This window comes from Salvelinus fontinalis, chromosome 19 (genome assembly GCF_029448725.1).
Source record: "Salvelinus fontinalis isolate EN_2023a chromosome 19, ASM2944872v1, whole genome shotgun sequence".
In the NCBI taxonomy this organism is placed as follows: Eukaryota; Metazoa; Chordata; class Actinopteri; order Salmoniformes; family Salmonidae; genus Salvelinus; species Salvelinus fontinalis.
Genome location: NC_074683.1, coordinates 4,230,178 through 4,256,841, shown reverse-complemented (window position 1 = coordinate 4,256,841; position 26,664 = coordinate 4,230,178). Strand labels below are relative to the sequence as shown.

General features: G+C 43.1%; 1 protein-coding gene across 1 annotated transcript in view; it reads right to left on the bottom strand.

Annotated features, from left to right (window-relative positions):
• Window positions 1-19,873, bottom strand: part of LOC129816165 (neuronal membrane glycoprotein M6-b) — a 52,671-nt gene extending 32,798 nt beyond the window's left edge. Inside the window, exon 1 of the mRNA XM_055870402.1 lies at window positions 19,681-19,873. Within this exon, the coding sequence (XP_055726377.1) occupies window positions 19,681-19,684 (4 nt within the window). The 5' untranslated portion in view covers window positions 19,685-19,873. The remainder of the gene's footprint in view (window positions 1-19,680) is intronic.
• Between the last annotated feature and the right edge of the window lie 6,791 nt (window positions 19,874-26,664).

Sequence of the window (26,664 nt, the reverse complement as noted above, 5' to 3'; positions counted from 1 at the left end):
GTCTCTATCCTTATTGTATTCTAACACCGCAAACATGTTTGTGGACTTCAGGACATTTCAGAGGCAGAAAATGAGTAGTTGTAGTAGTTAAGGTCCAAACTATTGCGGTGCACAAGTTGATATGATATAAATATAACATCAGCCTGAAATGTTAATGTGTGTTTATCTTCATAAAGCACTAGTGGGCCTTTCAGACTACATGGATAGCTTTCCATGAGAACAATCTCAACACTACCAAATGTGTATCTCTGCCTGAAACATGATAGCCATTGAGGTCCCCAAACACTACTTTGACTGCCTAAATGACTGTGAGAAGATCAGTCGGCCATACTTGACAAAGCAGGGCGTCACTGCGTACTCAGTACCAGTGTTAAGAGTGTGTACCAGCCCCCTTGTCAAGGGCACAATCTGAACGCTGATGAAGCACAGTAGAATGCAGGGAGCTGCATTATGGCTCAGTCATTATGGCTCAGTCATTGTGGCTCAGTCATTATGGCGTGAGACTGGCCCTAAATGCTCCCTGAGTGCTCACTCACCCGTGAAGACCTGCGCCCTGCTTGTCCCATACAGAGGAAGGCGTTCTCATGGACCAAGGAGTTCCCAAGCCTTAAGCCTATGGCCTCAGCCCCGACACCATTCATTCATACACACTAACAACAGAACAGGCTCAGACTCAACATACTATCTCCTTTTACTGGGACTGATGACTGGGTCAAGGAGGGTGGGGGGGGGCGCAGGGAGTTGTGAACATCCTGTCCCTTGTCTATGACAGAAAGGACAGAGAAAAATCAAGTTTGATGAGTTGTGAGTTATGTGGTGTAGCAGGCCAGGGTGGAAATATTCAAACATTTTGGTAGACTTTTATGCCAGGAAACCATGAAGCAGGATTCGATTGGCAATAACCCCAGATACCTTCACGCCAGAGTAGACTATGTTGACCCACTTTTTGGGAGAACTTCATAAGTCAACATGATCTATATTTCTGACATCATGGTTGGCATGCTGCACCACCCATTATGTCATTGATTTGTTATGCATATCCATTCTGTTGTTTGTTGACCCATTTAATGTAAGTGGCTCCACAAGAACAAAGGCAGTTGAAATGCAACACATATAACATTGAGCCCTGTAGTTTATCTAGCTGAACAAGTCTCAACCTACCACTTATAGTTAGCCTAGTGTTCAGCGCACACCTACATTGAGTCTACAAAACATTAAAAACACATGCTCTTTCCATGACATAGACTGACCAGGTGAAAGCTATGATCCCTTACTGATGTGACTTGTTAAATTAAATAATTTAACTAGGCAAGTCAGTTAAGAACAAATTCTTATTTTCAATGACAGCCTAGGAACAGTGGGTTAACTGCCTTGTTCAGGGGTAGAACAACAGATTTTTACCTTGTCAGCTCAGGGAGTCGATCGTGCAACCTTTCGGTTACTAGTCCAAAGCTCTAACCACTAGGCTACCTGCCGCTCACTACAGTCAACGTAGATGAAGGGGAGACAGATTAAAGATGGATTTTTAAGCCTTGAGACAATTGAGACATGGATTGTGGATATGTGCAATTCAGAGAGTGAATGGCCAATACATAATATGTAAGTTCCTTTGAACAGGGTATAGTAGTAGGTGCCAGGCGCATAGGTGTGTGTCAAGAACTGCAACACTGCTGGGTTTTTCATGCTCAACATTTTCCTGTGTGTATCAAGAGTGGTCCACCACCCAAAGGACATCCACCCAACTTGACACAACTGTGGGAAATATTGGAGTCGACATGGGCCAGCATCCCTGTGGAACGCTTTTGACTCCTTGCAGAGTCTATGCCCCGACAAATTGAGGCTGTTCTGAGGACAAAAGGGGGGGTGGGGAAGGTGTTCCTAATGTTTGGTATACTCAGTGTATGTACCAAACCCATAACAAAATGCAGTCCACATGTCCATGTAAAGGAGACCTTGCTAAGGTCTTTAAGAAAGCATTATTCAACGTGTATGCTTCCAATTAACCCCAGGAGTGTAGCTAATGTTGCCCAGTCATTGTTCTAATGCTCTGATGTACCGTCTGAGGCCCTTGAACCTACCTCCTCTGGGAAATACCTCTCTTTTATTGCTGAGAAACTGCTGTTTAAGAATAACTGTCCTCATTCATTACAGAGAGATTCATGTAGGGAGGAGGATACAACAACAGGCTTTCTGTCAGTAATGAGCCTCAGTAAGGCAACGGGCTAGGACAAATGTAGGACTCGCTACTGAATGGTCATTATAGAAATACAATCTTCACTTATGAAAATATTTGAGCTTACAGTAAAACTGACATGCTAGCTATAACAACTGATTTGATAAAGTCAACTTTGTAAACTAAAAGTATTGCATACAAGGATTTGCAAAGAAAACCTCACAGAGTGAATTTAGAATCAAGTGGGCAGACAAGATTTAAACGAGGGTCTCTAAAATTCAAATTTACACAAATCCACAACTAAAGGACTGGGGAAATAAATTCCCTTCACACAACACCATGTTGTTTACACCTCAAGCTGGTAGCCTTTGAATGCTGATCAAAAACACATGGAGTATGTCCAAACTCCTTCAACTGCTTGAGGGGCCACAGTTTGATATATTGTTAACCTCTTGCAAACAAACCACAGGGTCATTGTGTGGTGCATCACAAGTCTCTTCATGCATGCCAACACATTAGGCATTTGTGCTTTAAAACTCCAGTAGCCTGACAGGCGTTGTTTACACCATGTCAACATGTTGGCTGTGTTTGAAAGTTCATCACCTTAGCTAACCTGAGCTATCTTCTTCATAGATACTATGCTTCTCTTTAGAAACCCATATCTGCTGAAGTTAGTTTGATGTTTGACACACTACTCATTGTGATGTTCTCTCTGGTCTAGGAGACATTCTCTGCCTGTGGTGTAATTGCGAGCTAGTGTTTGACTAAATAATCCCCCGGACCTCTGACTCAGTACTTCTCAAATTGCATGTTTGTGTTGCTGTCGTTTTAGGTCTGGAAGAAGGAAGAAGAGAAGGGGAGAAGCCACACTGGGGGATGCCTGGCAGCCATGTTTCGCCTCTCATGTGACTTTACACTCCCAGAGCTGGCACCTCCAGCGGGCCGTTGGGATTGGCTGTGGTGAGCAGCACCAGATGTTTCATATTACCCGTGCTTCCTGTCTGTTCCACCTTGGAAACTGCCATCAGGCTTGAAGAGCCATTGGCTGGGCAGAATGCAGAGAGCGACGAGGATGAAAGCCTCAGGACCCGGTCGTCATTTTAACGCTGCCACCAGGACAAGGCTGGGTTATTATAACTGTGTACATATACAGTTGAAGTCGGAAGTTTACATACACCTTAGCCAAATACATTTAAACTCAGTTTTTCACAAATCCTGACATTTAATCCATGTAAAAATGTCCTGTTTTAGGTCAGTGAGGATCACCACTTTATTTTAAGAATGTGAAATGTCAGAATAATAGTGAGAGAATGATTTATTTCAGCTTTTATTTCTTTCATCACATTCCCAGTGGGTCAGAAGTTTACATACACTCAATTAGTATTTGGTAGCATTGCCTTTAAATTGTTTAACTTGGGTCACGTTTCGGGTAGCCTTCCACAAGCTTCCCACAATAAGTTGGGTGAATTTTGGCCCATTCCTCCTTACAGAGCTGGTGTAACTGAGTCAGGTTTGTAGGCCTCCTTTGTTCGCACACGCTTTTTCAATTTTCTATAGGATTGAGGTCAGAGGTTATTGTCCATTTGGAAGACCCATTTGCGACCAAGCTTTAACTTCCTGACTGATGTCTTGAGATGTTGCTTCAATATATCCACATAATTTTCCTCCCTCATGATGCCATCAATTTTGTGAAGTGCACCAGTCCCTCCAGCAGCAAAGCACCCCCACAACATGATGCTGCCACCCCCGTGCTTCACGATTGGGATGGTGTTCTTCGGCTTGCATGCCTCCCCCTTTTCCTTCCAAACATAACGATGGTCATTATGGCCAAACAGGTCTATTTTTGTTTCATCAGACCAGAGGACATTTCTCCAAAAAGTAGAAACTTTGTCCCCATGTGCAGTTGCAAACCGTAGTCTGGCTTTTTTATGGCGGTTTTGGAGCAGTGGCTTCTTCCTTGCTGAGCGGCCTTTCAGATTATGTCAATATAGGACTTGTTTTACTATGGATATAGCTACTTTTGTACCTGTTTCCTCCAGCATCTTCACAAGGTCCTTTGCTGTTGTTCTGGGATCGATTTGCACTTTTCGCACCAAAGTACGTTCATCTCTAGGAGACAGAACGCGTCTCCTTCCTGAGTGGTATGACGGCTGCGTGGTCCCATGGTGTTTATACTTGCGTACTATTGTTTGTACAGATAAATGTGGTACCTTCAGGCATTTGGAAATTGCTCCCAAGGATGAACCAGACTTGTGGAGGTCCACAATTTTTTTTCTGAGGTCTTGGCTGATTTCTTTTGATTTTCCCATGATGTCAAGCAAAGAGGCACTGAGTTTGAAGGTAGGCCTTGATCCACAGGTACACCTCCAATTGACTCAAATGATGTCAATTAGCCTATCAGAATCTTCTAAAGCCATCACATCATTGTCTGGAATTTTCCAAGCTGTTTATAGGCACAGTCAACTTAGAGTATGTAAACTTCTGACCCACTGAAATTGTGATACAGTGAATTATAAGTGAAATAATCTGTCTGTAAACAATTGTTGGAAAAATGACTTGTGTCATGCACAAAGTAGATGTCCTAACCGACTTGCCAAAACTATAGTTCGTTAACAAGAAATGTGTGAAGTGGTTGAAAAACGAGTTGTAATGACTCCAACCTAAGTGTATGTAAACTTCCGACTTCAACTGTATATATATTTAAAAAACTTTATGAGAGTCGGTTTACAGCGCTTTGGTAATGCAGTTGTTTCCAGGTAGAATGAAACCATCTCGTTTGGCTCCTTTTCTAAGTAAATGGGCCTGTTGACATTCTTCAGTGGAGTATAGAAGACTGTTCTCTACTCAAAGTGAAAAGACGAGGGATCCTTGACTTGTGCCTCTGGCCTGGACAAGGCTCTTTGTGGTAAAAGCGACGCTTATCAAGTCAATTAGCAAGTAGCGAGGTATACATGTAGCTCTCCAAGATCAGGTCCAGATGACATGGACGGACCATACTACTTATAGATAGGTCCTGTTGGCCTGTATGTACTGTACCAGTAAGACTCTCCCGTTACCCCAGAAAATATGGGCCACTAGAAAAATGTGGGTTGTAATTCAAAACAAAACACATCACTGTGGCTCACAGGGGTAAATGCAGCTCATTCAATAATTATTCTGGAATAAAAGAAGCTACAAATAGCAGCATTTGGAATGACATTTTCCACTCCACAGGCGAGCCATGGGTTCCTTTCTCTGCTCAGCAACCATTCCATCTTCTCCAGAAAGGTCTGGGAGTTATTTAAACTGGAGAGGGAGGGAGGCTCTTCTCAGAGAAAAGGTCATGAACAGAACTCTTAAAAAGCAATTGGCACAACCCTCTTTGTTCCCAAGTGACAATAACAAACTGTATTTGACATTGAGCAGTACAGAAAAAAAATTGGTGCTACAATTCTGCTGTACAGTAGCCAAGTCTTCTATCATTGTCTTTGACTAAAGTACAAACAGGCTGATCACCAGGCTTGATCTACCCTTTCAGAGAAACTGTTGCCAGGTGTATGCTCTCTGTGTGTCTGAAGACTCATTTGGTAAAGGCATTAGTCAGGCAGCCGCACGGGTGGATGAAATCCCTCTAATCTGAGTCAATCTGTCCCCTCCGTTCCTCACTGTATCTATCTATCTATCTATCTATCTATCTATCTATCTATCTATCTATCTATCTATCTATCTATCTATCTATTATCTATCTATCTCTCTATCTCTCAGGGGAAGAGAGGGGCACATTGACACATCACAGCCCTGCTAATGAAGCTCTAAGTCTCTGTGATGACAAACGATAACGGAACTGAAATTGCACCCACTTGTTCTGCTGATCTATAATTTCAGAGAAGACAGAGAAGACTCAATAAGCTCAGATCTGAAGTGTGTACTGTTCATTGGAGCTGGACCGTATACAGCATGAAACAGAACCTCACCTCAGTGATCTTAATCTCCTAAATACAATGTTCATCATCATAAGCCTTTTATATTTAACCCAGCAAAAGGTTCATGGTACTGCTACTTGTATCATAAATAATTCAAAAAGTTAATGCTGTAATTACTCAGCAGTAAACACTAATATTACCAGCCATCTGCTGTATCTCCATCGTGAGAATCCTGTGTTACTTGACTCTTGAATACTGTTTTATTGCCCTCTTTATGCTACTTTCTCACGTCTCAGTACATCTGAACATGTCCTTCAGGCAACGAGAGGCACACAAACTTGACATTGTTAGCCAGCCATGTGAATAACCTCAGACTTGAGAAATCAACTGTGTACATGAATATTCATTAGTAACAACAGCTGCTCCTATAGAATTCAATATAAAAGTGCTGGAATTGAATGGATAAGTAGGCCTACCTCGCTATCTATGAGAAGGTTAGTATGGATCATACAGTTTGGCCATTGCCTGTGGCCAAGGAATTATAATGCATTTAATATTCCTTGCATGTATGAATGCATGAGGTTGCTCATGCTCTAAATTTCATATAAGCCTGTATTCTATTAAGGGCAAAAATACGCTTATTGTTCAGGTAGGATCTCAAAGAAAAGTGCTTTACTTGTGTCCCAACGGTGTCTGATGAGCCTCTAATCACTTTCTAGAAGTTCCCATGCTGCAGCTGCTATGATTGTGCATAACATTATCTCTGATCATGTCTTTAATTTTGCTACTTGTCACACAGGGGGTAGGGACATGCACGAGAGTACACGCACAAGCACACACACACACACACACACACACACACACACACACACACACACACACACACACACACACACACACACACACACACACACACACACACACACACACACAAACACACACACACACACACACACACACACACACACACGCACACACACACACAATGGAGACATAATGAAACACAGACACAAAACTCCCAGGCTAATCTTTGGGGTTTCCCATGACCACCCCCTACTCCCTCCTCCTCCCTCCTTCTCTCACAGCTGCTGGGAGCTCTTTCTCTTCCAGCGGTCTCCGTATCGGCATACCTATTGTCTCCAGCATCACGCTGCCAACCTCTCACCCCTGACCCAACAGTTTACCCTACTCTAACTCCGGGGCTCGAGGCTCCCAGACATCTTTAACACGGGGACCTCCTTCTCCATTCAGCCCAGCCAGAGCTCCCCCCTCTCTCTCTCGCTCTCTCTCTCTATCTCCACAGGCCAGGCATCTAAAGGAGTGTCAGGATTCATCAGCAGCGCTATGACAACAGAGGAATGGATGGGGCAGCTCACTTTAATGCCTTTGTTGTGCCACGCAGCACTCCTAACCCTCCCAACCCGGCTATGTGAGCTATGATCTGCATCCTGGAGCTGGATCCTGGAAGGACAAAGACCTGCTGCAACCTGAACTTGGCATTTCCACCCCGCTGCTGGCCCCAGGCACCAACCAGGAGATGTGTTGACCAGTTATCCTTTATTCAATTCTGACTAAGTGAATATAGGGTCACAAGTGTTGTAAGATGAAGATGGAAACTAATCTATTTTAGTAAGTGGGTCATTCCATTACTCTACACAGAAAATTCTCCAGTGTTATTTTTTCAAAGAAATCAACACTGAAAGTGTTGAGTATGTGGACCCATATACTCAGTGTTAAGTGAATACACTGCTTAGAGTAAAGCCTTATTCAAATATTTCCCAGAGTGCCCTGCCTTTCGAGTGAATTGTAGTTACCACCTATGACTGTATTTGTTAGTGACAGAGACATGGTTGTTGCATTCCTCCATTCACTTGTCCCTGTAGTGGTACCCTGTAAGGTCATCCTATGTACCTTTAGTTATAAGTGCATAATTGTACCCCAGTTCATACAGGACTGCAAGTAGGGTCCCAAAATTCCCACATTTTATTTTGTTTTCACACTGGATAATTTCCCGGTCTATTGGTATGTCTAAGGAGAGGTAGAGAAGAGGGAGCAATGAAAACACAGACGGTGGATGACCCATTTATGCCAACATCAGCCTCTGTACTGTACTTCTAAATGTCTCCTGCTCTCAGCTGTAGCTGAATGTGTACATTAAACCATCCTGAAGGACACAACACAGTTTTAACCAACTGTTTGGTATATCTGAATATGAAAAATAACAGACATAATTTCATAAACACTATAGACTGCAAGCTGAATTCCAATTTCCAACTGCTTGGCTCATGCATCTGACAGTGCATACTTTAATATGTCCTGAAGCCATGTTATTCCTCATTAGATTCACCCGTCCAATTGTGAACCACAGACGAAAAACACAGACATCCCTCAATTCTAGTGCCAATAGCTAAACATCAGATCTAAAAACATAGCAAATGATCATCCCATTTTTTATGTTCAGAAAAAAACTGACCATAGCTGAAAAGCCAGCCAGGCGACTTAAACAGCTTTCGTTAAGCCTAAATGAAACCAGCAGCTTTGAACTTGGTCAAGTCAAATAGATGACGCACACACACACACACACACACACACACACACACACACACACACACACACACACACACACACACACACACACACACACACACACACACACACACACACACACTGAATCATACTTCTCATGTACATCTGGTTAATAAGGTTCACTATCCCCAATACGGTTCTACAAAGCTCTTTAATTGGTCCCAACCCTGTTTGGGTAACAGTAAACCAGGAAGCTGGTCGCTCCATATGTTCCAGATGTTCTCTCTCCTTCACTGCATTATTTTTTCATCTCAGCTGTGGCCTCTCTATTGTTACAGCATTAGTTTCTTATAGAGCAGATGTCCAACATTGAAATGAATTATGAGACATAGCAGCAGTTTAAATATCACACAGCACCGCTAACTCCTCTCTCCTGGTCTCCCTTGGTCTGTGTTGCTCACTAAACACAGTTTCGGGGTCAAGTTGTTTTTCAGACAGGAACATCTGGGATTTCCTCTCCCAGGCCCTGAAGCTTCATTCTCATTGACATTCTCTTAGTCCATGGCTTTGCAGCTCTCACACTGTTCTCAATGTTTTCACTTCTCATTTCCTCATAAATGAACTAGAAGGATACAAAATCCCCTCAGCTTAAATACTGCCCCATTAACCAAAGAACCATAGTGATGCTAGCTAGACACCAGAAAAAATGCTTCCGGTATAGTTTGGTCAAGATATAAATGTTACCAATAACATTGATAATTCTTTACCAGCCAACACACCAGATATCTTTCTACATCTCTCATATTTGTGTTGAGAGAATATGAGGCTCAGTCATGCGTCTAGATACTGTAAACTACATTCTTTATTCCAATGTTTCAATCCCCAAACAGTCTTAGCGGCAAATGTGATCCCTGGATACACAAGCTAATGGGTTTCCTGCAGATGTCGCTTTAACCAGACAGAATGCTCAGCTATTACGGATATTTTCATCTGCTGGGCAGAGGTGTCTTCTATGTCTATCAAGATAATCCTAGGAGGATAACAGGTGGACAATGTGAGCTTGACTCAGAGCCTTCATTCATTCCACAGGAAAAGCATTCCTAGCGGAACAATTCGGCTAACACGGTCAAAGCTCTGAGACACTGGTTCCATAGTCACATGCATTAGAATCACAGTGAGCTGACTGGGGGGGGGGGGGGGGGGGGGGGGAATCATCATGTGTACATTCTGTAACATCGAAGATGTGCTAAGAATATTCTTCAATTAAAAGGAGTTAGGCAATGTGTGTACATGATGACCTTTGGTACAGTTCAACTGATTTATCTCTTAAATGTATCTTTGAATAGCAGTGATCAATTATGACTTGCTTATAAGGACGATGGTCTAATTAGTGTCTTTTCATTTGACATCTTTTCGTAAACATTGAACATTTGTACAGTATTTGTGGGTTGGAATTTGCTTGATTGGATTTGATAAATATTAAACGGAGTTCTCTTTATTCACATAAAACGAGTCAAAAGAATAAGTTATCACTGTATTGGGCCATTAGCAAATTCCATCAGAATGCCAGAAGCAGTATCCATCCACAGCTATGCAACAGGTAAACACCACCAGATACTTGGCTGTTAAACCAGATCTCACAAAAGTATTATTTTTCATGTTGTCCTGAAGAGGCCCAGAGGAAGTATGAGAGGGTTACTTTAGTTTGCAGTTAAAAGTCTGCTCGATACAGCGTACCCTTTTGGCTGCATGTGAATGGCCCGGGGCAGGCCAGCATGCCTCTTCATATGGTGAACACTTCTTAGCGCTGCACTGGGGGAACCCCAGATGCCTTTGTCTTACGGTTGTTTAGCAGCAGTGCTAAAGGAGCCGAGCACAAAGAGCTATCTGTGAAGTTGTTGAATATTCTCCATGGGCACCTGGCCAACAGCTGGTCCTACAGCCTCCTTCTGTAATTTTGGATGCACAGTATGTTGCGTGTAAAAACAATTGGTCAATGTTTCTTTTAAACAGCCCTATTTTTACCTCTTTCTTGTGGGCATTCTCTCTTTATCTAGCCATTGCTTTTGCCGGGAAAGAGCAAGAGACATTCAACTTTGACCCTGTTGTTGTGATCGTTGTCACGGTAACCTGACAGCTGTAGTTTCTATTCCCCTATTTAAATTCTGACGTTCCACTGCTTTCATTTCTTCACATTCACAACGGTAGGTTAGCAGCTTGTCATAGCCTACTTGTAAATAATTAGTAATTAATGACCTTGCATTTTCCTGTTATGGTGAATAAAAAGTTGGCTACTCAAAACATTCTATGTTCTGGTAAGAGCAGATATTCTTATATGAGCAGGTTAGGCAAAGAAATCCTTTATTAATTTGTTCATGCAGGTCCTAAAAAACATTATAAGACTAATCAAATGTATTTTCAAAAGAACAGAATAGCGTAGCATTTGAGTTTATTATGTTACTGGTCTGCTGCAACATGCAAATTAAATCAATAGTTATTTTTTAAAACAGACAAGAGACACACTTAGCCTACATTCCACTGCCCTGATCACAACCAACACACATATGGCCTATATTTTATTGTAAGAATTAATATAAAGGAATATAACAGAATAAAATGGAAATAATATTTGGAATGGCATTAGAATCTGCTCTGTTCGATCATGTACAGAATAAAAACCTCTGACCTGAATGAAACTCTGTAGGATGATTTCAGAAAGCACCTTTATTGATCCACATTGGATGTAATCACAAAATCGCACACCTTCTTTCCTTTCAAACTCCCCAACAGCTATTTTGGCTGATGACAGATAGCCTACTAGCGATTTGTAGTTTAAATGAGAAACTTATGCATATTAAGTATTTAAGCTGCAATATGTAACTTTTTGGGCGACCCAATCAAATTTGCATAGAAATGTTTGCTATAGATCTGTCTTTCTCTGTGAAAGCAAGTCTAAGAAGTGGTAGATCTGTTCTATGTGCGCTATTTCTATGCTTCCTGTTCTTAAGTTTAGTTTTTGCGTCTTTTACTTCCAGTTTTGTACATCAGCCTCAAACTTGAAAATACTAGATTTTTGGTTATGGAAAATATTGTTCACAGCAGTTTAGATGGCACAATGATTCTACACTATACTTGCTTGTTTTGTCACATAAACTGAAATTAGGCGATTTATTAGAATTTTTGCAACCAAGAAATGGCTGAGCGACTTTAATCCAAAATGTATTAGCTAAATATAAGGGCCTTTAAAGGGAAATGTCATGTTCATCATGTCCAGTACCACCCCAAAATCAATGTGAAAATGGTGCGCTTCTATGTTTTGTAGTAATTTTGGGGGGAGAAAGATAAGTGTTTCCAATAATATCATTGGTGTGCATCGTATGATTTTAACCAATTATGAGTAGGCATTGCCTACTAATTGGTTGATGATGTCATTGGAAACATTTATCTTTCTCTATGTTTTTTTACTACAGAACAACGAGCCATTTTCACAACAGTATGTTGATGTTGGGGTGGTGCTGGAGATGAAGACTTTAAATACCTGACGAAGATCCGTTTCGAATCGAAAATCGGTGAATTGGGAGCTTTAACAGTGTGTGGGCCTTCTTGTTCTGTACTAGTATTCTTTATTAGCCCAGCACTTATGTTTTTAAGGATGTGTGTATGACCACAAACTTGCCTTTAAACATTTACCCATCAATGTCAAGAAAAAAAAGATGAAATGGTAGTGTGCATTCCCCCAGGCTAAATTACAAAGCATTTCTGTGACAATAGACAAGAACAACTCAAGGACAGAACTACATACATTTAAATGGAGAGAAATAAATGCATTAAAAGCATTTCTGTGGTCGACAAGGACAAGTTTGATGTCGGACAACAATAGAATGTTCATAATTCAATGTGTGCCAAAGACGGTAAGATGAAAGGCGAGGGGTTGGCGGGACTTTTAAATACATTACCGCAATCATGGCTTGGTTGGTTGGCAGTAATAAAAGTACAGGTTTTGTTGCAATACCTTTTAGATATAAAGAAAAGGGGTCAAAAAGTTGGTGGCATGATAAAGTAAGCGGAAAAACGTCTAGGTATGAAAGGTATATAACAGTCCTCCACCACCACAATACATTCCCAGTCTCCCACAGCGTAATGTATTCTGGGGGTATTTTCTCTCTGGCTCTCTGCAGATGACCCTGGAGGGCATTAGCTGGAAGCTCCAAATCATTTGGACTCACTTTAACTCCGTTGCTGCTACCCTAACTGCCATCCACAGTCAAACAGTTCTTTTTTTTTTTTTACGATTCCATAAAAAGCAAAGACTGAACTGAACTAAAAGACAAACAAAACAGATCAAGGCTACAACATGAGAAGTTCAAGCGGTGGCTTTGAACAAGGTCAGAAGACAATGAGAGATACTGACCGCAGTATGTTGAAGTGTGTTGAATGGCTCCAATATTTCACTTGAGCTATCACTGTTGACAGCGAAATCACTGCAAAAGGGTCTGCCAGTTGTCTATTTTCAGGCACATTATAAAATGGAAGGTGAAAGATTATTGGGTCTCCTTCGGTCCAATTGGATTTTATTTAATTATTTTGCTTTCTCTGCAGAGATACAGTAAGATTTCGTACTTGTATCATTAAAATACTATTGCTCCCACAAAATTAAGATACAAATCCAAAGGAAGTAGTCTGTCTTGTTAATTGCATCAGCCCCATCTTTGACGACACTATCATTAACCCCCATCTTGCCCTCTGACCTACTAGCTAATTCACTGGCCCAGATCCTGATCTAGTACTGAAGGGTTGGGGCCTCTGGGTTACTAGTATAGGAAATGATGTCACAACCTACAGATACCTCTGCCCCCTGGTATCAGTAGCTAGGCATGATGCTGTCTATCACTATATACCAATTATGTCAAGCCACTATTCCTGACCCTGAAACAAAGTGACTGTTATGCCCTAACCTATATACTTTATGATCTGTGTAGGCTATTTGTTTAACCGAAGCTTGGCATAGTTCTGGGTCATGTTGGAAATGGTTATTGATTTCCGTCGCATCAATACAGTCCCCAGGCGTAGGCTGGACAGAGGATAGAGTGTATCAGAAAGTAAATGGTGTGTTGGTATCATCTCTCTCTCTCTCTCTCTCTCTCCAGTGTTGTGTAATTTGATTTGGGCAGCATGCAGCAGTGCATGATGCACTACAGTGGCCTGTTCAATGAGGGTGTGAATGCACATCAGCACTGTGTCGGTCTGTGGCCCACTGTCTGCTTTGTGTCGGTCTGTGGCCCACTGTCTGCTTTGTGTCAGTCTGTGGCCCACTGTCTGCTTTTGTGTCGTTCTGTGGCCCACTGTCTGCTTTTGTGTCGTTCTGTGGCCCACTGTCTGCTTTTAGGTCAGTCTGTGGCCCACTGTCTGCTTTTGTGTCGGTCTGTGGCCACTGTCTGCTTTTGTGTCGGTCTGTGGCTACTGTCTGCTTTTGTGTCGGTCTGTGGCCCACTGTCTGCTTTTGTGTCGGTCTGTGGCTACTATCTGCTTTGTGTCGGTCTGTGGCTACTGTCTGATTTTGTGTCGGTCTGTGGCTACTGTCTGCTTTTGTGTCGGTCTGTGGCTACTGTCTGATTTTGTGTCGGTCTGTGGCTACTGTCTGCTTTTGTGTCGGTCTGTGGCTACTGTCTGATTTTGTGTCGGTCTGTGGCTACTGTCTGCTTTGTGTCGGTCCGTGGCAACTGTCTGCTTTTGTGTCGGTCTGTGGTCCACTGTCGGCTTTCACCCAGGCCTTCTGGAAATGTTTGTGTGGACCACACATTCTGTGCTGTACAAAAAACACTGATACAGACTGTTTGTCCACAGACAGGGATGACAAATATCCCCTCAGCTAGGCTCGGGCCACTGCCAGCATACAGAGTATCTGAAGATACTTTGTCCATCATGGGTTTGTTCATGTTATAAGGTACTTCATACTATCAGGATGCATTTTAAAAATTATTAATAAAAAGGCTATTGTAGAAAAAGTTTTTGTTACTCTGGAGGTAATGTTCAATAACAAAAACTCACAGTAAATTTTTTTTTTAAACAAGCTCAACAAACAATCGCACAGTCAATGTCTATATTATGACCGACCATGTCAAACGGAACAAGTGTTCTGGAGGAGGCAGAATGTACTCATTTACATATCCTGGACATTTTTAGACATTGAGATTCCATCCTGTTTCCAGCACCAATGTGACAACTCTCGAACAAGGGTGAACTCTGGAGGTTAGCACAGTGAATCCCCCCCCCCCCCCCCCCCCCCCCCCTCGCCCCCACACATCACTGTGTAGCAGTGAATAGCCCCTTAATAAAAGTGAGGGGAACGGGCCATGCTTGAGCAAGCATTCCCACTCAGGAACTTCTATTCCTATCATTTCATATCACAATACACAATGGCCCTCTTTGTGACAGGAGGAGGACTTATTAAGCTCAACAAATTAACATGAGCGCTTGGACAGAGCCGCAATGTTGGTGCCGGGCAATCAACCATCCACAGTGAAGACAGAGAAGAGAGGATAAGAGGTGTGGACGAGTGGAGAGAATGAGAAGTGAAGAGGGGAGAAGGAAATGAAGAGAAGGAGGAGAGACAGCAGGAGAGGTGGGAAGGTGGAACAGGAGAAGAAAGAGGAGGGGAGAGAAAGAGAAAGGGATTAAATAGCAGAGTTTATTTGGTTGGACTAAGTGGTTTCACATCAGAGCAGCTCAGATTGTCTGAGAGGATATGTGGGCCTCATCTGCTGCTTAATTGCCAAAGATGCTCGGTAAGATCCTCTGCCAAATGGAAAGAAGCCCAGAAATCATTAAATTATTACAACAAATACCTCATTAACATGGATATTAAGCATATTTGATGCCCGCAAACCCATAATAAAGAGTAATGAAAAATCGTGAATGCTGAAAATGAAATTGTCTACATAATAACAACAAAAACATACAGTATGTGGAGAGAGGGGGGGTGAAATGGTGGTTGATGAAACATAATAAACAAATGGTTGCATCAGTGGCTGAGTAAATGTGTTATAATGTCATCCTTTCTAACTTCATCATTCCTACACAGGTGGTAAAATGACAGCGGTCACATGTGAGAATACCAGGTATTTGAACAGAAAACAGGCCAAACTGGGTCTCTGCAGACTTCACAAAAATATGGATGTAAAAGTTATTCATGAGCTGTCCTCTGTTCCAGTACCCATTATCTGGAGTGGGCCTGGCCTGGACCAGCTGTGCTCCCACACACACAGATAACCTTGAATCACTTCAGAGCATGAGAAAAATAATCTCACCCTCTGTTATTGCTCAGGCATCGGTTGACAAGCCACTGATTCTGAGAGCAAAAAACACTCGCCCAGTGGCATGACATTCAAAGATGTGGAACATGTCCTCTCCTATCCTCTCGTCCCTCTCAGGATGCAGGGTCACTGCACAGTCGTGTGCACTGTGTATATAATCCTGTCACAGTAACCCTGCTTGGTGTGACAAAAACAATCTGACACCTTCCAGACATCCCAGATGGTTGCACAAACATCAGGCAGACAGGCAGTTCAAAAAAGTCCCGAGGGACAACATCTGAGATAGATAATTTCCATGAAGCAGAAATAAACAATATGTCTGTTTTCTCAATTGGTGTGTCAATGTAGTCAACAATGACGTTCTGAAATTACAGTCAATGGAGACATTGACTTTGGGATTGAGGGAGATTAACAACATTTGGCACAAGACTTATGTCACCACTAAACTCTACCCGTAAACCATGAGTAATAGAGATAAGCCAATCGTATGACAGACAACAGCACCCATGAGATGTTTAATCAAATGAGTCTTTCAAAATTACATTATTGATTTGGGTTAGCAATCAAGTGATTTTTTCTCTCTTTCTCCGATTACAGTCATAAACAATGGTGCAATGTTTAAATCTTGAGGTTTGACGCCAGTGGTGAATCACTCTTTCCAGAGAACAATTATGTTAAGTACAGATCAAAACAGTTTTTGGGGTTTGAGAGTTTCCATGCAGGAAAAACTATTTTTATTTTTTTGGCTATCAAGGTCTGGCTCAGAGAGGAATTGTTCAGAGTCAAGTAAGTCCATAATTCGCTGTATTTGATTAGCCTTAACTCCTGCAGTCACAAGACAGCCCCAAATGTGAACGAGCATATAATTAAATTGTCTCTATAAAATGGAAAATGACAGGCTTGTAAGTTTCCCCTTTTCGCATCTGCCCCTTCTCTCCTTTCAGAGTATCTATAAACCGGCAGTAGATCAAGAAATGGCAGAGACATATTGATCCCATCTGTAAAGTACTTTGACTAATGAAACAGCCAGAAGCCACTCCTAGGCCCCTGTATTGCAAACAAAAACGTAAGTTCTTAGCTGCTGTACTGCATAAACATGCATGATCCTCACAAGCACTATAAAACAGTTATCCTTCCTCAATTATATCATGGTAATATCCCAAGGGGTGATAGTTTAGATCCCATAATAGTGTTGCATGCGTCCACAATCTCTACTCTGGGCTGTTGGCATGGAGGAGATGCATAGCAACAGAGGCCGATGCTGAGTAAACAGGGGAGAGTCACATGACTATAGAGCTGAGTAGAAGTTGGCAAAACATCTGGAACATCTAACTCCATGCTGCTTACTCACTGAATTAAGTCTTGGACTTCGGAGGTCCCGGTCAGAGCCAAGCATCCTCCCACATTGTCCATATATCCACTGTTATAAAACCTCTTTAACACCATAGAGGCATCGGAGAAACAGTGGGGAATGTTTTAAATGTGACACCACCTCCATGAGAAAGTCACCAGGGAATCCATTTAGACAGTGCCAGTAACCTACAGGCTAATGTCTGAAGGGCATCATCTGTTCTCCATGTCTTCAAGGCATCCTGTATTTTTTGGGATGTAGTCACCAGTCCGTGCCTGCATTCCTGATTTAATCTACAGCAGAGTCTTCTCTGTGTATTCCTATGATGCACGGAGCACAAAACATATCCCTAAACAGCTGTATTATATTAATTTCATTATGCAAAACAGGTCAACCATCAGAACCACTGGAAAGATCCTCGTGCTTGTTTTCCACTTTTCCACAGTGATAATATAGTCATCAACACATTACATGCTGTTAGATCACGTCTTATTAGTCTTTCTCGTGCGTTACGGATAACACCTTAGGGAAAAATTCAACAACAGCGCCAGCCAATACTTCATTATAAGAAGCTCACCAGCACTACTATACTCAATGATAGGTTGAAGTGAAAACACAACTAACTTCTCATTCCTATCCCTCCTAGGGGACCTATTGTCTTAATGTCCTACTGAGAGACATATGAATGTGAACAGAGCCTTGGGGCAGTGGACAATGGTCAATTGCAATGCAAGGCAATATCCTCTGAGAGAGAGAGAGAGAGAGAGAGAGAGAGAGAGAGAGAGAGAGAGAGAGAGAGAGAGAGAGAGAGAGAGAGAGAGAGAGAGAAGAGAGAGAGAAAGAGAGAGATACAGGATGAGGGGCCTCAATGTGTTATTTCACAGGGAGTCCGTCTACTCTGCAACTTGCAATTCAGTGAACTTCCCTCGGCATCAACAGCCACTAAAGTCGCACACAAAGGAGCAGGGCCAAATTAGGAACACAAAGAGGCCACTGTGGGAGCTTCATAGGGAATTAATGAATGCTGATACACATTCTCACACTGACAGTGTTCTCTCCTCCCAGTCCTCCCATAGCCTCAGCTGCTCCATTGCAAATCAACAGGCTTATGTGAGAGCGCTATTCCATTTGTTTTCTTAGAATCCATCTATCCTGTAAGAGGGAAGGCTCAGTTCCCCCAATAAAAAAAGCAACATTTAGGCCTGCCTTGGAGAGCATCAACAATCTATTTCTGCATTAATGAGAATGATTCTGCTCCTATTAATGAAGGACCGTGTGATATGATATTAAGAACATAAAAGACACTGACTATAGCTTAACAGTCTCATAGACAATTTGGGGGTAAATGAGAGTGCTCTTTCTCAATCTATACTGTCTGTCCCATCTGGCCGACAGCCTCTTAGAGCCCCAAAGCCCATAAGTCCGCTGGGAGCCTTTAAGAAGTTGCTGGATATCCATAGCATTGGCGCCAAGCTCCCTTTGCTAGGCAGGCATCCCCTGGGTCGAAACACAGATGGTCAACACTTGGGACTGAGTCAGAGAGTCAAGTAGGAGACAGGAATTACACCCCAGTACAACTCCCAGCCCCTCACAGGCACGGCACTGCATCACTTGCCTAGCCTGCCTGAGACAGTGCGAAACTTGATGGAGGGTGTACAGTCTATGGACTCTACGTTGGTTTTGATACCCAAATGATATAGCATAATATAGGTTTTTGTTTATAAACTAAAACTCATCCACTGTCCGCCCACACAACTCTCAAACTCGTTAGTAACAGCTCAATATGTTGCATGTTGCATACCCAGATGTAGCTGCAACTAAAGCTCCACAAGCTCCACGGATATTACACCACCAATTATTCAATAACAATCTGAAACATCTCTATAAAAGCTATTGGAGAATGCGTTTCCAAGCCATCAACTAAATTATATAGTCAAAACATTATGATCTCTTCCATCAAAACCAATCTATACTGGAAAATGACTCATACAAGATGGCATTATTCACATGTATTTGTGATCGATAACTCATTGAGTTAGTGGTTGATAAACCAAAGAGCAATATGAGGAATGTACTTCCTCAGACAGCTGATAATGATGTGGGTTATCAACTCCAGTTGGAACTTCTCAGCCCATGCCGAGTTGCGCCTGGTAGTAGGGAAATCCTTTCAGACTTATCTCCCTATAATCGTCTTGTGTCGAGTTGGTCAACTACTCTAATGCTGATAGCCTACTAAACCGGGTCAGATAAAAATAAATTGGGTGGAAAGTATTGTAAACATGACACCTTTAGATGTGGTTTGCGCGGAGAGATCTCATTGGAGGACCAAAAAGAATCAACAATCACGGAAAAAGTGGTCAATCTTAAACGTTAAGTCAAACATAAACATGTATTTATATTTAATTTTAAACCTACCCATTTTTAGTTTCCCAGAGTTTCCGAAGTTGAGGAGTCTGTTAAAAGTTCAGCTAACGGGTGATGTTGCGTCCGGAGATGCACAACGAACGCCTAACTAGTCCACAAAGTTGTTGCTGCACCGCGTCCCGTTTGGAGACAGGCTGAGTGACGTCACCACCGGAGGATTAGTGTGTAGGTCTGGGTAGGACAGGACAGCGTAGTGCTTAGGCCCCTTAACTCGCCCCTCTTCAGATGACAACTGTGACAAGTTTGTTGCTCATTCAACACCAGATACTTTATCTTTGTTCAGCCCAGTTATGCAGCATGCACAACATTCTTATGGGGTTCCAGATAAAAGACCACTGGTCTAAATTTAGATCAATGAAAATGTGCCATTGCTTGGATAAAGGCGATACCTGGGTTAAATTATCCACATAATGCCTTAGCTGAGATGTTTTGAGGGAATGTAATAAACGTGTAATTCAAGTGAAATGACACATCAAGTTATACCCCCAAAATTATATTTGTCTGGAGAGACAGGTTTAGCATTGCAGGGTAAGCCAAGGCTTATTCTCAATGCTGCAGTGTCCTGTGATGTACCCCTGAAGCTCCCAGTAATCCAATGTTTTGGATAAGGTGTTAAGTTGTCAGGTCAGCTGGGCTATCCTGTCCAAGAAAGACAACAAGGACAAGGAACCAATGACAGATCAGAGGTTAGCCCCAGACCTCCCTTAGCGGAATTGCCCCCAACCGGATCGTTCCGGTTTTCAGTGATACAGCTATCTTCAACCTAGCTTCCTTTTCCGTGGGAACTCCGCTCATGCTTTTCTTTTAAGCCTGCTAAATTAGGTTAGCCCTAGACTTGCAGTGTCAGTGAATCCAACCTGCTGTCCACTGGCATAAATTCCAGTCCCTCTGTTTCTGGAGCCCGTAGCACGCGCTACAGCAGGTATATTTCACTGGTCATCCCCAAAGCCAACTCCTCCCTTGGCTGCCTTTCCTTCCAGTTCTCTGCTGCCAATGACTGGAATGAATAGCAAAAATCACTGAAGCTGGAGTCTTATATCTCCCTCACTAACTTCAATCTTTTTTTCCCCCAAGATGGCGTAGCAGTGCAGACGTGGTTTGTCGTCCTCTCGTTTACTTTTTGTATTTTTCGTCTTTTTTGTATATATTTCCATTTATTTTCAATCTCTTTTCTATTTTTAAATTAAATATACCTTCCGGTAACCCGCCTCACTCAATGTGACGCGGATCCGCATTTTTTTTTTTAGACATTAGCCAGAACCTCCATCAGAAGCTAACCATCAGAGGCTAACCAGCTAATTAGCTACTAGCTATTTAGTTATTGTTAGCAACTGCTAGCGGCCTTTACCTTCTGCACAGCACCAACCATTTTTTTTAACCTGGATAATACCTACCAGCCTCAGGCAGTTTTTCTCCACTACAACGCCGGATTCCTGCCGTAAACCCTGGACCATTACTCCTGATCATCACAGCTAGCTAGCTGCCACCGAGTGACCCAGCCCCGAAGCTAGCCCTGAGCCAGCCCCACCTCCCGGTCTACTCTGTGATCACCCGGCAACCCAGCCGATGCCTTCCGGACACGGCTAGAATCCACTACTCCACCGGATACTTGCTGTAAGCTATGGACCTTTGCAGCGGATCATCGCTGCTAGCTAGTTGCTACCGAGTGGCTATAATGGCTAACGCCCCTGCCCCGAGGCTAGCACCAGTTAGCCGTGAGCCATGCGCATCTCCCGGCTAGCAAACGAAATTACTACAACTACAATACCTCTTTCGCCATCTGGCCCGGACCCTTTGTCGACACGGCGCCCCGCCGTACGCCCACAACTGGTCCGCAGGATTTAATGACTACCCTGCGGCTTCCCTGTTCCATCTATTGCTGTTCACTGGACCCTATGATCACTTGGCTACATAGCTGATGCCTGCTGGACTGTTCATTTATCACGGTTCTCCAGTTTGTTTATTTTTTTTGTTAATCTGTCGGCCCTAGCCTCAAACTCAGGCCCTGTGTGTAGTTAACCGAGCCTCTCTGCCCATTCATCACCATTTTGCCTGGTGTTGTTGTCTTAGCTGATTAGCTGTTGTTGTCTTACCCATTGTTGTCTTAGCTAGCTCTCCCAATCAACACCTGTGATTAGTTTATGCCTCGCTTCATGTCTCTCTCAAATGTCAATATGCCTTGTATACTGTTGTTTAAGATAGTTATCAATGTTTAAGTTTACAGTGGAGCCCCTAGTCCCACTCTACATGCCTCAGATTCCTCCTTTGTCCCACCCCCCCACACATGCGGTGACATCCCCCAGTATAACCAGCACGTCCAGAGATGCAACCTCTCTTATCATCACTCAGCGCCTGGGTTTACCTCCACTGTACCCGCACTCCACCATACCCCTGTCTGCACATTATGCCCTGAATCCATTCTACCACGCCCAGAAATCTGCTCCTTTTATTCTCTGCCCCAACGCACTACACGACCAGTTTTGATAGCCTTTAGCCGTACCCTCATCCTAATCCTCCTCTGTTCCTCTGGTGATGTGGAGATTAACCCAGGCACTGCGTGTCCCCAGGCAGTCTCATTTGTTGACTTCTGTAATCGTAAAAGCCTTGGTTTCATGCATGTTAACATTAGAAGCCTCCTCCCTAAGTTTGTTTTATTCACTGCTTTAGCACACTCCGCCAACCCTGATGTCCTTGCCGTGTCTGAATCCTAGCTTAGGTAGGCCACCAAAAGTTCTGAGATTTCCATCCCCAACTACAACATTTTCCGTCAAGATAGAACTGCCAAAGGGGGAGGAGTTGCAATCTACTGCAGAGATAGCCTGCAGAGTTCTGTCATACTTTCCAGGTCTATGCCCAAACATTTCGAGCTTCTAATTTAAAAAATGAATCTCTCTAGAAATAAGTCTCTCACTGTTGCCGCCTGTTATAGACCCCCCTCAGCTCCCAGCTATGCCCTGGACACCATATGTGAATTGATTGCTCCCAATCTATCTTCAGAGTTCGTTCTGTTAGGTGACCTGAACTGGGATATGCTTAACAACCCCAGCAGTCCTACAATCTAAGCTAGATGCCCTCAATCTCACACAAATAATCAAGGACCCCACCAGGTACAACCCTAAATCCGTAAACACGATATTAGATAGATAGATATTATCCTGACCAACTTGCCCTCCAAATACACTTCTGCTGTTTTCAATCAGGATCACAGCGATCACTGCCTCATTGCCTGCATCCGCTATGGGTCCACGGTTAAACGACCACCCCTCATCACTGTCAAACACTCCCTAAAACACTTCTGCACACAGGCCTTTCTAATCGACCTGGCCTGGGTATCCTGGAAGGATATTGACCTCATCCCGTCAGTCGAGGATGCCTGGTCGTTCTTTGAAAGTAATTTCCTCACCATCTGAAATAAGCATGGCCCTTTTAAAAAATGTAGAACTAAGAACAGATATAGCCCTTGGTTCACTCCAGACCTGACTGCCCTTGACCAGCACAAAAACATCCTGTGGCGGACTGCAATAGCATCGAATAGTCCCCGCGATATGCAACTGTTCAGGGAATTCAAGAACCAATACACAGTCAGTCAGGAAAGCAAAGGCTAGTTTTTTCAAACAGAAATTTGCATCCTGGAGCTCTAACTCCCCAAAAATGTGCGACACTGTAAAGTCCATAGAGAACAAAAGCACCTCCTCCCAGCTGCCCACTGCACTGAGGCTAGGTGACACGGTCACCACCGATAAATCCATGGTAATCGAAAATTTCAATAAGCATTTCTTTACGTCTGGCCATAATTTCCTCCTTGCTACCCCAACCCCGGCAAACAGCTCTGCCCCCCCCCCCCCCCCCTGCAGCTACTTGCCCAAGCCTCCCCAGCATCTCCTTCACCAAAATAGCAGATGTTCTGAAAGAGCTGCAAAACCTGGACCTGTACAAATCAGCTGGGCAAGACAATCTGGACCCTCTCTTTCTAAAATGATGCGCCGCCATTGTTGCAACCCCTATTACCAGTCTGTTCAACCTCCCTATCATATCGTCCGAGATTCCTAAAGATTGGAAAGCTGCCGCGGTCATCCCCCTCTTCAAAGGGGGTGACATTCTAGACCCAAACTGTTATAGACCTATATCCATCCGGCCCTGCCTCTCTAAAGTCTTCGAAAGCCAAGTTAACAAACAGATCACTGACCATTTAGAATCCCACCATACCTTCTCCGCTGTGCAATCCGGTTTCCGAGCTGGCCACGGGTGCACCTCAGCCACACTCAAGGTACTAAATGATATCATAACCACCATCGATAAAATACAGTACTGTGCAGCCGTCTTCATCGACCTGGCCAAGGCTTTCGACTCTGTCAAACACCTCATTCTTATCGGCAGACTCATTAGCCTTGGTTTCTCAAATGACTGCCTCACCTGGTTCACCAACTACTTCGCAGACAGAGTTCAGTGTGTCAAATCAGAGGGCCTGTTGTACGGACTTCTGGCAGTCTCTATGGTGATACCATAGTGTTCAATTTTCCTGCCGACTCTTTTTTCTGTATATATCAATGATGTCGCTCTTGCTGCGGGTGATTCCCTGATCCACCTCTACGCAGACGACACCATTCTGTATACATCTGGCCCTTCTTTGGACACTGTGTTAACTAACCTCCATACGAGCTTCAATGCCATACAACACTCCTTCTGTGCAACACTCCTTCCAACTGCTCTTAAACGCTAGTAAAACCAAATGCATGTTTTTCAACCGTTCGCTGCTCGCACCCGCCCGCCCGACGAGCATCACTACCTTGGACGGTTCTGACCTAGAATATGTGGACAACTACAAATACCTAGGTGTCTGGCTAGACTGTAAGCTCTCCTTCCAGACTCATATTAAACATCTCCAATCCAAAATCAAATCTAGAATCGGCTTCCTATTTCGCAACAAATCCTCCTTCACTCACGCCGCCAAACTTACCCTCGTAAAACTGACTATCCTACGGCGATGTCATCTACAAAATAGCTTCCAATACTCTATTCAGCAAACTGGATGCAGTCTATCACAGTGCCATCCATTTTATTACCAAAGCCCCATATACCACCCACCACTGCGACCTGTATGCTCTAGTCGGCTGGCACTCGCTACATATTCGTCGCCAGACCCACTGGCTCCAGGTCATCTATAAGTGTATGCTAGGTAAAGCTCCGCCTTATCTCAGCTCATTGGTGACAATAACAACACCCACCCGTAGCATGCGCTCCAGCAGGTATACCTTACTGGTCATCACCAAAGCCAACACCCCCTTTGGCCGCCTTTGCTGCCAGTGACTGGAACAAATTGCAAAAATCGCTGAAGCTGGAGACTTATATTTCCCTCACAAACTTTAAACCTCAGCTATCTGAGCAGCTAACCAATTGCTGCAGCTCCTGGATGGAAGATCCCTGGAACCTCCTAACAGGATTTTTTTTACTGGAAAGTTATAGAATTGTGCCACCCTATTTGTAGGCCTGATGTGGCCTGTAAACCATGTGTTTCAGGCCACTGTAAGGGTAAAGCGTGGCCTCAAAATAAGGACTAAAAGATATGTAGTGTTGTATAGAGTTTAAATATAATGATAATATTCACCTAGGAACTCACTTGGTGAAGATCCCAGTCCTGAACAAATTCAACAACCATGTCTCTGTCACTAACTAATACAATCATGGGTGGTAACTGCAGTTCACTTGAAAAGGCATAGCACACTGGGAAATTATATTTGAGGCGTAGCTTTGTGGCGGCGTCAGTCAAAAATGTCAAGTTGATACAACTTAAAACTGGACTCCATACAGGGTCACAGTGACTCTATCGGTTTGAGTAGTGATTACAAAATCACTTTAAGTAACTGTACTCAGATATATTAAGTGCAACAGGTTTTCTCAAAAGTTTTCAATAATGACAGCACATTGAGGTTTACAGTGATCAAGTGCTCATTTGGCAAATGCCTAGATTCTTGAGATCTGTGCAGTTGTGAAAGGAATGTTTGGCAGAGTTGACTCCTTCCTCGTTACTCCAGGTTAGGGGAACCACGGCCAACAACAATAGTTCCATTGGGTAAATTTACGATTATGTTGGGAGAAATTTGGAGCATGGTGTTGAACTATTATTTATGAATGTTCTATGATCTAAATACAGATTTTTGATATGAATAGATTTTTACCAAAGTGTATTTTTTCCATGGTAACATATGCATTTAAAATGGAACATCAGATTTGTAACATACCTTAACAGAAGACCTTCAGCTAAGGGAAGCTAATTGAAAAAGACTCTTCTCATCCCCATAGTGACATTGAAGAGCTAGTCAACTATCCTGCCATGCAAACTGGCTCCCTTAGCTCCCTCGCTCTCTCCTTATTCTCAACAAGCGGCTGATTGTAGTCTTACAAGTCACACAGATTCCCCAATAACACCACAGTCAACAAATGGGTTTTAACAAACAATTCCACAGGAAGTGAAGGTCTAAGCTGCCACTGTTGAGCAAAGGAAATAATTCTGAACAATTAAATGTGTCTGTACCTGTGAAATGGGGCACCCTGCTACCTCTACTCAGTGGTGAACCTCTTATGCTGGCCAAAAATGGACATCTGTAAAATGAAATATTACCTCAAAGGTCTGGGATTGATTTAACATAAGTGTTGCCTAGCTGTCTATAGACATCACCAGATGAATTTGATGTGTGTGTGTGTCCACTGCTTTAAAAGCTGTCTATCTGTCTGCTGTCTGTCAGCTGCTGTTCCACTGTACCAGCAGGCACAGTGCTGGAATGCTCTCCTTATTGACTTAGACACATGTAGTAATGTATACAGACATACAGAATCAGGGTGTTACTCACATACTTGTGTGTTCTAGAAGGTTGGCTCACGATTGATGAACTCTGTAGATATTCTTGTTGATATTGATGGAAAATATATGACTGAGCCTGATGACAATCCTTTACTCAACTACTCCAAAACACAATA